Source organism: Myxine glutinosa, chromosome 2 (assembly GCF_964187855.1).
Source record: "Myxine glutinosa chromosome 2, kmMyxGlut1.1, whole genome shotgun sequence".
NCBI lineage: Eukaryota > Metazoa > Chordata > Myxini > Myxiniformes > Myxinidae > Myxine > Myxine glutinosa.
In genome coordinates, this window is record NC_136262.1 from 118,681,822 (window position 1) to 118,698,986 (window position 17,165).

The 17,165-nt window shown below is 44.7% G+C and overlaps 1 protein-coding gene across 4 annotated transcripts in view; it reads right to left on the reverse strand.

The window, feature by feature from the left end:
- Positions 1–1,641: 1,641 nt before the first annotated feature.
- The window catches only part of UBE2J2 (ubiquitin conjugating enzyme E2 J2), a 35,514-nt gene continuing 19,990 nt past the window's right edge, over positions 1,642–17,165 (reverse strand). For 3 of the 4 annotated variants that reach the window (XM_068107303.2, XM_068107306.2, XM_068107307.2), the window contains 6 exons: positions 12,671–12,799; positions 12,451–12,491; positions 12,190–12,292; positions 10,209–10,347; positions 9,900–9,980; positions 1,642–2,792 (listed from right to left, as the gene is read on the reverse strand). In XM_068107303.2, the coding sequence (XP_067963404.1) occupies positions 2,529–2,792; positions 9,900–9,980; positions 10,209–10,347; positions 12,190–12,292; positions 12,451–12,491; positions 12,671–12,799 (757 nt within the window). In that variant the 3' untranslated portion in view covers positions 1,642–2,528. Of the gene's footprint in view, positions 2,793–9,899; positions 9,981–10,208; positions 10,348–12,189; positions 12,293–12,450; positions 12,492–12,670; positions 12,800–12,916; positions 13,048–17,165 lie in introns of all 4 variants that reach the window. The other variant, XM_068107305.2, reaches the window with a different exon arrangement.

Sequence of the window (17,165 nt, forward strand, 5' to 3'; positions counted from 1 at the left end):
TCATGAACCCAACACACGTGGTAATGTGTCTATCATTAACTGTACATGGTACTGTGTCTATCATAAACCATACATGGTAATGTGGTTATCATGAACCGGGAATGGTAATGTGGCTATCATGAACGCAACACACGTGGTAATGTGTCAATCATGAACCGTACATGGTAATGTGGCTATCTTGAACCGTACATGGTAATGTGGCTATCATGTACCCCACATGGTAATGTGGCTGTCATGTACCACACCTGGTAATGTGGCTATCATGTACCACACATGGTAATGTGACTATCATGTACCACACATGGTAATGTGGCTATCATGAACCCAACACACGTGGGAATGTGGCTATCATGAACCGTACATAGTAATGTGGCTGTCATGAACCCAACACACGTGGTAATGTGGCTATCATGTACCGTACATGGTAATGTGGCTGTCATGAACCCAACACACATGTAATGTGGCTATCATGAACCCAACACACATGGTAATGTGGCTATCATGAACCCAACACACGTAGTAATGTGGCTATCATGAACCCACCACATGTGGTAATGTGGCCACGATGAATCCACCACATGTGGTAATGCGGCCAGTATCACGCTGATGCCCGCTGTGGTGCGGCTCATCAAATAGATCCCACAACAGATGGTAGTGTGGTTATCAGATCAGAAATCCCACCATACACCTCCCTCCTCAAAGACCTTGACGACCACACAAGGGCTTCTGTCGGTGTTCCAGGCACGAAATCACATTTGACAAGTGGCACACAAAAAAAAATTACAACTGACGAAGTTAACAATATGAATTTTTTATTAACTATGGAGATTCAAAACCAATTAATTTGTCAAGACAGACGTCTTAGTTTCGGCTCAGAAAGCATTTTTATGAACACACCTTGCCCATTCCTGGATATATTCCAGCCGTTCCAACACTGACCAATCGAGTGGTCGATCCAATCACGAGGAAACGTTTCAGTTTTACATCAATAATAAAGTCACCATTGTAAGAATGAATGAGGCTCTGGTGCTGAAACCACCTTACATCCAGGTTTGAGTAGTAGAAAGCTTTACACACAATTCGCAGCTCACCTTTACCTTCCCAAGGGATGTATCACCCCCACCTCAGTCAAGTCTAAAACTCGAGCAACACCCGACAGGTACAGAGAAGCAAAGTTTTTCTTTACTCTCATTATTGGCAGGTGTGGGTGAATGGGCAAATGCAGAGGGGGGGGGGGGGGGGGTGAGGGGGGGGGGGGAGCGAGGGGACCGGGGGAGCGAAGGGACGGGGGGGGAGCGAGGGGAGTGACGTGATGGGGGGGCGGAGTGAGGGATGGGGGGGCAGAGCGAGGGGATGGGGACGAGCGAGGGGATGGGGGGGAGTGAGGGGACGGGAGGGGGGAGCGAGGGGACGGGTGTGTGGGCGAGGGGGGGCGAGGGGTGTGGGGGCGAGGGGTGGGAGGGCAAGGGGATGGGTATGGGGGGGGGGGCGAGGTGTGGGGTTGATGGGCAGTGAATCAGTCAATAAGCCAAAGGCGAGTTAATCACAATGTTAAAAGCAGAGTTCATCTTGATATGGGGGAGAAGGGTAACAGGGTAACATTTGACCATACCAGCCTCTTAATGAAATGGTGTACTTCGGTTATTAGTAATAATAATAATAATAATAATAAAATAAAGGAGTAACTAATAAAATCTCATCATTGGGCATACAAAACTGGGAGAAGTGATGGGTCAACAACAACAACAGTACAGACTCCTTCAGCATCGGTACAATGTAAAGGCCTAGGTTACATTGAGGCCTTGTACTCCATTTGTCAACAACAACCATGCCTCACCGACTCACCTGATCCTTCACCTCACCCCCATTTTATTGCACGGCCAAACGACCGGTTGCACAACCAACACAAGCTGGGAACAATCAGAACTCCATAAACTAGTTACAAGAAACGTTACCCTTTGAACAATGTACACGGCGGTCGCACTCAATTGGGCGATGATCACCGACACGAACGAGCGTTGCGGAGAGGAGACCGGCACAGACTACGTCGTGTTATTCTCCTTTGTTTGTTTAGCCAATTTAAACAGGAACACACATCCATGGAACAAATTTCAGTGAAGGTTAAAAATAACAATACATGGGGAGGTGGGGACAACGCATAAGGACTTCCCCATTTGAGGTTTAAACCCCCCCGGGCCATTTTCATGCCAAATAGACTTCAGGCGATTACGTCGTGTGATGCAATAGTGGTTAAAGGTATCGGCCAGAAACTAATTTTTTGAAGGTTTTGCTCAGTTTAAACATCCACAGAGTTTGCCGAAAGTCCAACATGGGACAGAAACACATCAGCACCCGAAGGACATGCGAACGAGTGAGTGAAACAAGACTATCCCATTATTTTGTTTTGGGCACCTGTACACTTGGCAACAGAGAGAGAGAAAGCATAAAATACATGAGAGCCTCATTACCGTCCCAAAGCCCATCTCAATCCCCATCCCCATCCCCATCACTAACCCCCTTCTTCCTCTTCATTCTTGCGTTATCGATCTCAGGATGTACTTCACCGTGTACGCAAATGCCGCAAACCCGACGATGACAACCAGGTTGGCAAAAGCTCCACCCAAAATGCCCGCGTGCTGATTCGCTCCGCCTTCTCCCGCCATTTGATCGGCCGGGTCGGCGGGACCGCGAGCCCCCGGGTCGTGAGACGAGCCGACGAAGCCGTTGGACACGCAAACACCCACGCCGGACTTCCTCTCCACCGCCGTGGATTCTGCCTCCTTACGGATTTCCTGTAAAAAAAAAAGAAGAAAGAATACAAAATGGTGAAAACAAACAAAAGGAGCCGAACGGAAATACACTCGCCAACCATTTTGGTCATTCATCATGATCGCAAGCTCACAAGGGCATCCATTGCAGGAAAGGAACCACCACTGTTAACATTCACAATTCAAAAGCAAAACATCATGGGGAACATGACAAGAGGAGGAAGCGCTGAAGAATAATTTAACCCTCCATCATCATCATCATCATCATCATTCAACCAAAACACAAAATACACACACTCCTCTCGTAGACAACAACATGCGTCAACATAATCCTGTAATCTCCTCTCCCGGTCAAGGCTGAAGTACCCCAAGGCAGTGTTCTAGGCTCAGTCCTATTCCTAATCTTCATCAATGATTTATCTGACTCTCAGAAAAAACCCTCCATCCATTTGCTGACGACTCCACTCTCTGCCGTGACATCCGTCAGACAGACAGCTGCGGCCTCTTCCCTCTCTTCAGACCTTGATAGAATCACAAGATGGTCAAACACTTGGAATATCTCTACATCCTGATAAATCACTCTCACTATCTCTCTCTGAAAGACCGTCTGGCGAACCCTCCCATCTGCTTTCTTAACAATCCTCTTGAGGAAGTTCGGTCATTCAAACTCGTGAGTCTCACTATTAGCCATGATCTATCTCGGACAAGATCCAGGTCGTCAAGACAGCTGTTCACCACCATCATAGATCATCCCACGTCCAAAGCCATGATCGTATGTACCCTCGTTAAACCAGCCTCCCCACCCCCAATTTTGGCTTCCATATCCATCATATTCACACCTTACATTCTACCTTACCCCTCATCATTTTATCCATCTCCGTCTATATTCTCTGTCAGCCCTGCTGTTGGTATATCCCCCTTCTCTCTCCTGGTCATTTTGTTATGTTGTGGCTTCATCTGTTATATATATATATAATTATATATCCCAGATCAGTCATTATGCGACTCCATACTATCAGTGGTGAACCGCCATTAAGGTATCCAATTCAGCTATTGCTGCGGGAGCGAGGAGGCTTGCTTCGATCTCTCCACGACATCAAAGTTTGAGTATTTTCCCATTCGTGTCTTTGTCAAATTTCCACTGGTTATTTTATTTTGTATGTGTTATTGTGCGTTTCTATTTAGTTTTTGTGTTTTTTGTTCGCACCCCATGCGCGGCTTGGTCTCTCCAGGCTCCCCCCCCGTCAGTATTTTGTGAATATAAGTTCCTTCCTTCATAGTATTTGCTTGTTTCTTTGATTTTCTTTTCTCCCCCCCTACCTCTCACGAACATCTTACCCTTTGCCCAGCGTTTTAAAAACAAAACAAACAAACAAAAAAAATTCTTTATTAATCCTTTCTCTCCTCCCAGACACGTGCTTGTTCGCTCTCCTTCTCGTCTCGACTTGTGCCCCGCCCCCTCTATCTCGTTTTTTCTTCCACCTCTGCTCCTTCTTTCTCAAATCCACATCCTCACTTAGACTTTTCCCAGATTATTTTTCATGGTTTTGTTTAAATATTATTTAAATATGTTTAAACCGCAGCCGTGATGCTGACGCGGCCCTCCCCTCCCCCCCCCCACCCCCCCACCCCCCAGAATTTCCATGTTTTAAACGTTTCCCAGTTTCTACCCTGGATTAGAATATGCACACCGTATCCCTGCGTGTCGTAAGAGACGACTAAGAGGGTTGGCGTCAGGAAGGGCATCCGGCCATAAAACCATTGCCTCAAAAAGAGAACCATGACAATTACAACTACATATGGGCAGGGTACAGCCCGAAGTGGAGATCAGTTTCTGAGGTTTGGGACATGGAATGTAGGGACAATGACAGGGAGATCAAGAGAAGTGGTGGAAGTATTGCTCAGAACAAGAGTGGACATATGTTGTGTGCAAGAGACGAGATGGAAGGGAAGTGGTGTGAGAATGGTGAAGGGTAGGCAGGGACAGAAATACAGGTTTGTGTGGCAAGGGTGCCCGGAGGGCGTGAATGGTGTTGGTGTCATGTTTTCTGAGGAGATTGTAGATAGTGTGGTTGTGACTAGAGTGAATGATAGGTTGATGATGGTGAAAATGATGATTGGAAAGCTCTTGGTGAACGTCATCTCGGGATATGCTCCGCAGGTTGGTCGGAGCGATGAAGAGAAGGACAAGTTCTGGTGTGCGATAGAGAAGCTGATGGAAAACGTGAAAGATGAGGAAGTTGTTGTGGTAGGAGGAGACCTAAATGGACATGTGGGAAGGAGTATGGATGGTTTTGAGGGAGTTCATGGGGGTTACGGATATGGTGTGAGAAATGGAGAATGTGAAAGGATTTTGGAGTTTGCTGATGGAGCTGATTTGTTGATTTGTAATACTCAGTTCCAGAAAGAGGATAATAAGCTTGTTACATTCACGTCAGGTGGGTCGACGACAACCGTTGACTACCTGATGGTGCGTAGGCGAGATAGGGGGCACCTCCCGGACACAAAGGTGATCCCGGGGGAGGAGGCTGTTTCACAGCACCACTTGGTTGTCTGCGACATAAGGGTGAAAGGTGCGAGGAGAGCTCGGCGGGTGAAGTATCAACCGAGAATGAAGGTGTGGAGGTTGAAAGAGGAGACAGTAAGGGAGGCATTAAAAGAGAGTCTGAGTAGGGTAGAGGATGATGTGGTTGAGCTTGAAAGTAGTTGGTTGTCAATGAAAGCTAGTCTGTTGGGAACCGTTGGTGAGGTATGTGGATGGACAAAAGGACCACCGAGGCACTCGGAAACATGGTGGTGGGATGATGAAGTTGGAAAGAGGATTGACGAGAAGAGGAAGAAGTTCAAGGAGTGGCAGAAGGCGAAGGGTACGGGAGCAGAAAAAGCAGAGCATGAAAGTTATAAGGCAGCCAAGAAGGCTGCAAAGAAAGAGGTAGCAAAGGTGCAGGAGGCATGTAGGAAAATATTCGGAGAACGCTTGGATTCGGAAGAGGGTCAGAGAGCGGTATTCAGGATTGCAAAGCAGATAGCGAAAGAGAGGTGTGATGTGATGGGGGTGAGTTGCTTGAAGGATGAAGTGGGGCAAATCGTTGTGGACCCAGGTGGAATTAAAGGAAGATGGAAAAGACATATGGAAATGCTGTTGAATACAGAGAATGAATTGGATGGCAACATAGAGAGTAACCCAGTTTTAGGACCGGCAGAGAAGATAACTGAGAAGGAAGTTGAGGAAGCGATAAAAGCAATGAAGAGTAGAAAAGCGGGAGGCCCGACAGGAGTTGTGGGAGATATGTTGAAGGCAGCCGGAAGTTGGGGTGTGAAGAGAATGACAGAGATCTGTAATCTGGTGGTGAAAGAAGGCCGCATTCCGGTGGATTGGGAACCGAGTACCCTCGTCCCTCTATACAAGGGGAAAGGTGACCCTCTGGAGTGTGGCTCGTACCGAGCGATAAAGTTATTGGAGCATGGAATGAAGGTATTGGAAAGGGTGTTGGAGAGGAGGATAAGGAAGAAAGTGAAGATCGACGAAATACAGTTTGGATTTATGCCAGGAAGAGGAACGACAGACGCCCTCAATTGTGAGGCAGTTGCAGGAGAAGTACATGGAGAAGAGGAAGAAGTTGTTTCTTGGGTTTGTTGATCTGGAGAAAGCATTCGATAGGGATTCCACGCAAAGTATTGTCATGGGCATTGAGGAAGTTAGGAGTGGAGGAATGGTTGATCAGAGTAGTGATGGCAATGCACAAAAGAGCGCGCACAGCTGTAAGGACGAAGGACGGGAACAGTGGTTAGTTTGAGGTGAAGGTGGGAGTGCATCAGCGGTCGGTACTAAGTCCACTACTATTTGTAGCTGTGATGGAGGTGCTGGCTCAGAACGTAAAGGAGGGTTTACCGTGGGAGTTGTTGTATGCAGATGATCTGGTGTCGATTGCGGAAAGTATGGATGGACTGAAGGAAAAGATGAACAAGTGGAAGGAATGTATGGAGACAAAAGGTCTGAAGGTGAATATTGGAAAGACGAAGGTGATGGCAAGTGGTAAAGCATGTGGTGAGGTGGAAAGAACTGGGAAGTGGCCCTGTGCTGTGTGTAGGAAGGGTGTCGGAGTGAACTCCATTCAATGTACAATGTGCGCTGAGTGGGTTCATCAAAAATGTAGTGGTCTGAGAGGGTCATTAACCAGTGTGGCAGCTACATTCAAATGTAAGGTGTGCACAGAGGGAGCTGCAGATGGAGGAAATGTTGAGTTGGATCTTGGAGACGGCATGAAGCTGGAAGGTGAAAACATTTTGCTACCTCGGAGCCATGCTGAATGGAGAAGGTGGATCAGACTCGGCAACGGTTGCTGGAGTGAGATGTGCATGGAAGAAGTTTCGGGAACTGAGTGGCGTGCTGATGAGGAGGGGAGTGTCGTTGAAGCTGAAGGGAAAGGTGTATGCTGCATGTGTGAGAAGTGTTATGATTTATGGGAGCGAGACATGGGTAATGAACGTAGAGCAGCAACGAAGGTTGGAAAGGGTGGAAATGCGAATGGTTCGATGGATGTGCGGAGTATCGTTGAGAGAGAGGAAGACAAATGATGAATTGCGAAAGATGATGGGAATAGAGCCTGTGATTGGTGCTGTGAAGATGAACAGGTTGAGATGGTTTGGTCATGTGTTGAGGAAGGATGAAAGTGACTGGTTGAGAAGAGTGATGGAAATGAATGTAGAAGGAAGTAGAGGACGGGGAAGACCGAGAAAGACTTGGCTAAAGATGGTGGAAGAAGAAATGCAGGCAAGGGGGTTAACAAGGAGAGATGCAGAAAATAGGGCAAAATGGAGAAGATCGTCATGGGGACCGCAAGGCTAACCCCCGCTCTAGCGGGGAAAATGGCCTTTAAAATGCATGGACTTAGTACCGACCCCTGATGCACTCCCACCTTCACCTCAAACTCACCACTGTTCCCATCCTTCGTCCTTAGAGCTGTGCGCGCTGTTTTGTACATTGCCATCACTACTCTGATCAACCATTCCTCCACTCCTAACTTCCTCAATGCCCATGTCAATACTTCGCGTGGAACCCTATCGAATGCTTTCTCCAGATCAACAAACCCAAGAAACAACTTCTTCCTCTTCTCCATGTACTTCTCCTGCAACTGCCTTGCAATAAAAAGCGCGTCTGCCGTTCCTCTTCCTGGCATAAATCCAAACTGCATTTCGTCGATCTTCACCTTCTTCCTTATCCTCCTCTCCAACACCCTTTCGAATACCTTCATTCCATGCTCCAATAACTTTATCGCTCGGTACGAGCCACACTCGAGGGTCACCTTTCGCCTTGTATGGAGGGACGAGGGTACTCAGTTCCCAATCCACTGGAATGCGGCCTTCTTTCACCACCAGATTACAGATCTCTGTCATTCTCTTCACACCCCAACTCCCTGCTGCCTTCAACATATCTCCCATAACTCCCGTCGGCCGTCCCCGCTTTTCTACTCTTCATTGCTTTTATCGCTTCCTCAACTTCCTTCTCAGTTATCTTCTCTGCTGGTCCTAAAACTGGGTTACTCTCTATGTTGCCATCCCATTCATTCTCTGTATTCAACAGCATTTCCATATATCTTTTCCATCTTCCTTTAATTCCATCTGGGTCGACAACGATTTGTCCCACTTCATCCTTCAAGCAACTCACCCCCATCACACCTCTTTCGCTATCTGCTTTGCAATCCTGAATACCGCTCTCTGACCCTCTTCCGAATCCAAGCGTTCTCCAAACATTTTCCTACATGCCTCCTGTGCCTTTGCTACCTCTTTCTTTGCAGCCTTCCTGGCTGCCTTATAACTTTCATGGTCTGCTTTTTCTGCTCCCGTACCCTTTGCCTTCTGCCACTCCTTGAACTTCTTCCTCTTCTCGTCAATCCTCTTTTCAACTTCATCATCCCACCACCATGTTTCCGAGTGCTTTCTTTCCGAGTGCTCATTTTTGCTGAGATGGTCCTTTTGTCCATCCACATTCCACATACCTCACCAACGGCTCCCAACAGACTATCTTTCATTGACATCCAACCACTTTCAAGCTCAACCACATCATCCTCTACACTACTCAGCCTCTCTTTTAATGCCTCCCTTACTGTCACCTGTTTCAACCTCCACACCTTCATTCTCGGTTGGTATTTCACCCGCCGAGCTCTCCTCGCACCTTTCACCCTTATGTCGCAGACAACCAAGTGGTGCTGTGAAACAGCCTCCTCCCCCGGGATCACCTTTGTGTCCCGGAGGTGCCCCCTATCTCGCCTACACACCATCAAGTAGTCAACGGTTGTCGTCGACCTACCTGACATGTATGTAACAAGCTTATTATCCTCTCTCTGGAACCGAGTATTACAAATCAACAAATCACCTGCATCAGCAAACTCCAAAATCCTTTCACACACCATATCCGTAACCCCCATGAACTCCCTCCAAACCGTCCATATATATATATATATATAAATCAACAAACACACTTTATGGTATGTTAACTGAAAACTCCATGGAATAAACAGCCTGATGTAATTAAAAAAAAAAATTCTCGAGTGTGCACCGGTTCCAAAACCCCCCCCCCCCCCCAAAAAAAAAACAAAACATTTTTGGACTCATTTTCACAACAATTTATATCGTCAATCTACGTACAGTAATGTCTGTAATAAATGGCTAACATTTGTCGAGTAGTGCTGTCTGCTTCGTTTGTGGAATTTTGAATAAAATTTCCGAACACTTCCAAAAATTAGTGTGCCTATTAGTTAATCCATCATCCAGAAGTTGACATTTACTCGTTGTTCAATTCTATCATCAGTGATCCCAAAGATATGTTTTGTGGCACATGGCAGTTACAGAACAGATCAGCTGCTTCAAGAGGCCACCAATAATTATTTCAGCATTTACTAGTCCGTCACAGCTCAGGCTCAGGTTCACGTCAAGCTAGCCCAGCATTGAAGGAATGGAACAAACCCATACATGTGGTATTAGGAAGAGGTCCGCTTAAGGGAGACTGAGCATCATGTATTCGGTAAAGGGGGTGGGGGGAGAAGAAATCCGATTAATTGGAGAAGAGACATGATGTATTAGGAAAGTGGGTAGCACAGAGGAGATCCACCAAATGCAATCTGCACCCACCTCGACTAGGTTGGGAAAAAGCTCACAAAACACCTTGTCTTTGAGGTTGTATGCACCACTCTGTAAAGCCAGCTGTCGCCTCTAGCAGGGAGAGAGGAGGAGGAAGAGGGGGAAAAAAAAATTAGGGCGACGGTGTAACGAGCGTCATTTTATAATCTTAGACCTGTGAATGGTGAGATATTGGCCGAAAAAACGGCAAAATAATTCAGTGACAACACGAACAAGCTGCTGTGCAGGTGCGTAGAGATGCAGTGTTTACATTACAATACACAGATCAAAAAAAGAAAATAACAAATCAAAGCGTGGCACCGTGCTGTCGGACGTCTCCAGACTGCCGAGCGTTGGGCCGCGCTCCACCATGAAGCTGAGGAGACCGGTGAGTATGGTGGAAACGGACCAGGCGGGGTTCCACGTGTCTGGATGGAAGTCGCTTATTGAGAGGCAGAGCCTGGAAAAGAAAGAACAAAACAGAGGCCTAAGGAAGAGATAGAGGATGAGAGGAAATGGCTCAAGTACAAAATAATGAATAGGAAGTGAACGATTTTGAGATTGAGAGACAGGAGGCAATTCAAAATCCTTGCCCATGAACCAGGACGATGCCGATTGCCCAATAATCTCAGTCAAGGTTGCGGTTTATTCACAAGTGCAGACAGTTTTCTCGGCTTTGTGAGATTTTCTTCAAAAGCTACGTTTACCGCACTGAATCGGTCTACCCTCACTGTTGTAGTTTGTTCACTGTACTGTTAATTGTATTGTGAATCTGTTCCTGTGTATTCTTGTCCGTACTTACTTGGTCCCGTTTTATCAATTCCGAATTTGGGTTCAGCTGGAACGTGTGATCGAGTGTATCAAGTCTTCCATGGTCTCACTTTCTTTCCTCCCCCAAGGCCATGTTGAATTTCGTCCTCTCTCAGTTCCTGTTTTATTCTTCCCTCGTCTGTACCCAAACTGCAGCTCCAATGTCAGTACTCTGCCTTTATACTCCATCACCTCGCTCTTCCACGAGGCCATATGTTGTGCAAGCTTCAAATCAACAGATGATGGACAGAACCAACACCAAATTGTTCGATCAAAGCACAGCTCAACAGAAAGATCGAAATTCACCAAGTGAGGCAATGTGCTCAAAGGTCTGCTCCAGAAAATCGAGTGGAAATTGGAACAAGAGGTTACTGGCCCTCAAAGTGAACTTTCACTATGTATGAACAACGCCTGGCACCCCACGTTCCCCAAAAAAGAGTAACTCTAGTTGTTAAAGCAACAAACACAGGACATGACTTTCTATGAACATTCCTAGTGCAGCACAAGGCCTAACAGCGATTTTCCTTGCTCAAAATGCCTCTGGTTACCAAGCAGCAAGTACGAGCCCAGTTGTTAGTTGATTGGCGGATCACTTCCTGGGGAAATAGTTGTGCCATTGTGAATAGCAAGTTCGCTGGTCTTCTCAAGTATTCCCCGACACCAGTTTATACTGCTTGCTACGTCAGAGTCGGGTTACTGTGTCGGTACCAGTTTCTACATGATAAACAGTTCTAGCACGCAGGTGTTCCTACATTACCTGTGCATGGCAATCTTTGGTGATGAAAGGGCAATCATTACTATTGTGAGAGCCGCAGGCGGAGGCCTTTCCTTCTGGCACAATCGTGTGGCAGAGCTTGGGACAGGGGAGGAGGATTTGGATCCACACGGTATCGTCACAAAAAACCAAGGTCCTTTGATCAATCAATGTCCAACTGACCAGTCAGGTGTCATCCAAACCAGCTGACAATCACGTGACTCTTCTTCCAGAATCTTGACTCGTAGTGGTCGAAATGCCATTCAAAACGTTTTAAGCAAAGTCTGACTGGAATCTTTAACCCTGGTGTTGGGCCAGCGGCTAGGGTGCCAGCTTAGGATCCTAGGATCCTGGGTTCGAATCCCGGTCGATCGCTGAATTAACGCCAGGGGGGTTGACTCAGCCCGTCATCCTTCCGAGGTCGGCTAATTGAGTACCAGTTCACTGGTAATTCCCCGTTTGTTGTAAAAGGCGACAAACAGGGTTGGCGGCAGGAAGGGCATCCGGCCGTAAAACATTGCTTCAAAAAGGGGACCGAAAAACAACAACAACCACGGTCCCCGAAAAAGGCCAACCCCCGCTTGCGGGGAAAAAATGGCCTCTAAAGGTGGTTTTGACTGGAATTGCACATCCTGATGAAGGAGGAGAGACAAAGAGCATGCTCCCCATAATTGAGGCAAAGATTTAAATAAATAAAGCAGCATGTCATGTGACAAATGTGCATTGGGCTTTCCTCACCGTGTGTTGCACTTGAACCTCCCATTCGGTGTGATCATGTAGATACTTGGGGGTTTAAAGGGGAATTCACGAGGAAAGAGCAGCTTGCCGTGGTAAAGACCTCCTGAAAAAGCAACGGTTGAGGGTTTGAATCGTGGTTTGTTTTCAAATTTTTGATCATATTCAGAGTGAATTAAAATAACCACAAATAGAAAATATAAAAAAAACTTAAGAAAAAGCAAAAAGTATAAAAAGGATACGATGCCTTCCCAAAAAATTCACCTTCATAAGGAGTTTTCTCTGGCCCCCTGACGACGTAATGCCTTGATTGGATGAAAGAGAAATCAAATCCTCAGGTTAACAATTCATCATCAGTCATTAAAACCCCAGAAATGATGAAACAAAGAACTCCATGTAATTATTTAAATCAGGATGAAAGTAAGCAGACAGAGGAAACACGTTGATGGGGGAGGGGGAAATGGGACGTGCACCTCGAGCGTACCATTCGAGAATGTTGGAGGCCAGGGGTTCGGCACGCACGTACGGAACAGGATCCTTTCGGATTCGCAGGTAGTCTTGCTTTAACCGCTTGGTTGCTGTCGTCGGAGCCTGTTTCCTGGATCCACTCATCCTGCAACACGCACACACCACTAATCAGTAATGGTGTGTGCTCAATGCCACCTGGCAATGCACAAGGATGGATAAACAAGTCTGTGGTCTGACAGAGGAGTGTAAAAATATCACCAACCTCGACCTTTCTCTAGTCCCGTTCATTTGATAAAGTTTGAGGAGAAACAAAACCCAGGCCTAATTACCACCGTATTGGGGGTTTGATAAATCTCACTCCTCAAATATTCTCCACAGAGGGATTCAAATGCTCTGGAATAAAAATAAAAACAATTTGGCAAAAAATAAAATAAACAAGTACAGATACATTCAAAATACACCACCCCCATGCCAAATAAATGAATATCCTCCAGCGCGGCATTGCCGGAGCGCCTTAGGCACCCGGCAATACCACCGTGCAGCTCAGAGACTGTATTGGGTGGGAGAGGTGTACAATAATCGATTTATTAATTGCATAATTAAAATAAATATTGATCATAAAAAAAATTCCTTCATCAATTGCCTAATAGCATACCTAAACCACCAGTGCTTCATTCGAAGCTGTAACTTTTTCAAAATTAATTAAATAAACCATTAATCGAAAAAATATAAATTATGAATTGATTAATCAATAAATAATTAATCGATAATATCCTTTAAAGCCACATCACTTGGTCACTGTCGTGTTCAAATATTAACTTCCTGGCTCAAAAGGTGCCTGAGATATTGGCCAGATGAGAAAGAAAATAAATGATTAATAATTAATGAAAATAAATAAAAATCATAAAATAACAAAATTAATCAATTCACCAATAAAATACCGAAACCACCAATGTTTCATCCGACTCTGTTACTTTAAAAAAATAAAAATTAATGAAGTCATTAATCGAATAATTGATCAATCAATAAATCAAAATAGCCTTTGCAGCCAAATCATTTGGTCATTGTCATGTCCAAATATCAGCTTCCTAATTCAAAGGGTGCTTGAGATAATGCCCAGAAGAGAAAGGAAATAAATAAGTACTTAATTATAACCACCTTTAGAGGCCATTTTTCCCCGCAAAGCGGGGGTTGGCCTTTTTCGGGAACCGTGGTCGTTGTTGTTTTTTTCAATAATAATTAAGTTGTTTCAATTTCAATTTTCAATAATAACTTAATTAATCAATAATAATTAAGTAACTAATCAATTAATTGATTAATCAAAAACAAAAAATTCTGTTTTTGACAAAGTACTTGCTCACTATTGTGCCCAAATTTCAGCTTCCTAGCTCAAAGGATGGCTGAGATATCGCCCGGACAAACAAACAAGAAAACAAACAAGTACAGATACATTCAAAGTACACCACCCCCATGCCAAATAATTAAATATCCTCCAGCGCTGTGCAGATCATAGAGACTGTATTGGGTGAGAGAGGGGTACAATAATTGATTGGTTAATTGCATAATTAAAATCCATAAACGATAATCATAAAATATTTTCTTAATCAATTGGCTAATAGGATAACTTAGAGTCCCTGTATATAGAGTTGTGTCAACTCAAATTTGGACGCCATTTTGTGTCTAAGTGTGTCGGATTAGATATACATGTACATTCGCGATATGGGGTGATGTATTCTAAACCTGCGAAAAAAAATTTTACTACACATATTTAGTCTTATTATTACATACAGGTGATATTTGTTTTGTCAAAAACTCAGCTATTGCCGTGAAAAAGAGCTGTGTGGTGATATTAAAAGTGGTATGGCAATGCATATTACAAGCCAACACTGCATATAAGAGCTAACATTATAAGTAAGACAAACCAATGCTGTCGTTCTCTGAATTTTAATAACTTTTAGAAAGGAGTGTGGGCATATCCAATATTTTTTAAAGGGTGCCGAGAGCAATTCCGGTGTAGGACTTCCAGCCGACATATAGTCTAACACACTTAAAACAAATTCTGTACGTGGTATTGCCATATTTCTATAGTGTACAACCTTAGTTTTATCTAAGGGATAACAGCTTTTGAAAGTTGAGCCAGTTTTAAATGTGGGTACACAAATACACCTGTTTTACTGCATTAATCACCTAGAAATATTGTATGTTTTGGGAACGATAGCTGTCACCAGGTTAAATATATAGGGATTGTCCAATGTGCAAAATCTTCCATCACTACAATTTGGCCATAAATCCCGGGGTGGGAAATATTTGAGCAAATATGCCACAAGACGCATGAGCACTGTACAAAGCAAACAATAACTCGTCAAATTTTGGACGTATGGATGGCTGCACAACCCACAAAAAAATGGAGCAGGGTTCTTCCCACGGAAATGCATTTTTGGTCAGCTCCTTGAAGATTATAAACAAACACAAATCACTTCCCTTTAAAAGGGTTTTCAACGGACAGACAACCCAAAAAAAACCGAGCAGATAGAATTGCTTTTGAACATCGATCATCAAGCAGCGTGGGCCTACCTGGCAGAGTCTCGAGGAGTCGATCGCTTTCCAGCTCTTTCGTCTGACTTTCGCTTCCCAAATTTGTCTTCTGACTTTATCACTTGGAAATCTATACATCTTATATTTCCCAGATTGGTTTGAACAACCAAAAGCAGAACAACCAGTCATTTTGTTTGGCAATAAACAACATTCCCGTACCAAGCTGACGTTCACGCACGGTGAAGTTAGACACAAAATGGCGCCACGAAATCACGTGACCAGAAATCTCGGGTCAGCGCATGGCGCAACTCTCTTTATACAGGGACTCTAGGATAACTAAACCAGTCGTGCTTCATCTGAAGCTGTAACATTTTTGAAAATTAATTGAATCAGTCATTAATCAAAAAATGAAATAATTAATTGATTAATCAAGAAATAATTGATCGATTAATTGATTAGTCAATAAATCAAAAATATCCTTTATTGCCACATCACTTCGTCTGTCGTGTCAAATATTAGCTTCCGAGGTCAAAAGGTGTCAGTTGCCCAGAGGAGAAAGGAAATATATGTGCTTAATTAATCGATAATAATTAAGTAACTAATCAATTAATTGATTTATCAAAAAACAAAAAATTCTTGTTTTTGATAAAGTACTTGCTCACTATTGTGTCCAAATTTTAGCTTCCTAGCTCAAAGGATGGCTGAGATATCGCCCGGACAAACAAACAACCGGAGTGAAAACCGAGTACTCCCTTTCAGCGTGCGTCATTGCCGAGCCCCCTTCGGTGCCCGGCAATGACGTTATGCAGCGCCTGGAGATGGCACAGGAAAGGAGCTGTGTACCAAAAAAATGACGAGACCAGAAGAAATTGAGTACCACCACGCCAGCACCGCAACTACTTGAATAAGTGCCGTCCAAGGCCAAGGAGCCTCGACAGTCATCGAGTGACCATGGAGTCTCGATGCCATTGAATAAGCCGAAGAATGCAATGGAGTTTCTGATGGAATATGAACAATATTCAATCGAAACGGAATACGATTGAGCCGGAGTGTACGGACGCCGTATCGTGTCCTCGGGAACGTCAGTGGGTTGGTGGAGCGAGAGAATGCGATATTGGGTTCATACCAGGCCAATTCCTCCATGTCGTTCTGAGGGACGTTAGCGGTAGCTTGATGCACAGGAATTAAAGTAGAACCCTTCCATAGAGTTTCTCAATAAAACACTTCATAATAAGTGGCTTCAAATTATCGGTTTCTGAATGCCATTGTGACCACTACCAGCGATCAGAACTATCAGCAACTTCTTCTTCAAGGCCTGCGCAATAGCTCACACATATCCTCCATTGATTACAACCAGAACACAATGGCAGGTCCTTCAAATTAGTCAGGAAGTCGGTAGGACTTCCTCAATAGGGATGGCACGGACTCTCCATATGTTTAATACAACACAAATCCTTGAACAATGCCTACCAAGGTGCAAACTTATTAACCTATAAAGTACCTACTTGTCACCTGCAGAGGATTTCAGCTCCAACAACAATTGTGAAACTCTTGGACAGCAGCACGGAGCTTTAAAACTTGCAATTCCAAAACAGCCTATTTGGAATTCTTCTTTTTCTTCGTTTTCTTCTTATTCAAACAGCCAAACTCAATTGGTTTAAGCTCAATAATTGGATTAAACACGACTGTTTGATTGACTCTTTCCCTCGCGGTCCCCCTGTGCTGTGTTCCTGGATGTCTTTTTGTTGAATGTGTTTTAATGAATGTTTCCCCCTGTACTGTCTTTCCCTCACGGCCCCCCTGTCTTTCCCTCGTGGCCCCCCTGTACTGTCTTTCCCTCGCGATCCCCCTGTACTGTCTTTCCCTCGCGATCCCCCTGTACTGTCTTTCCCTCACGGTCCCCCTGTACTGTGTTCCTGGATGTCTTTTTGTTGAATGTGTTTTAATGAATGTTTCCCCCTGTGCTGTCTTTCCCT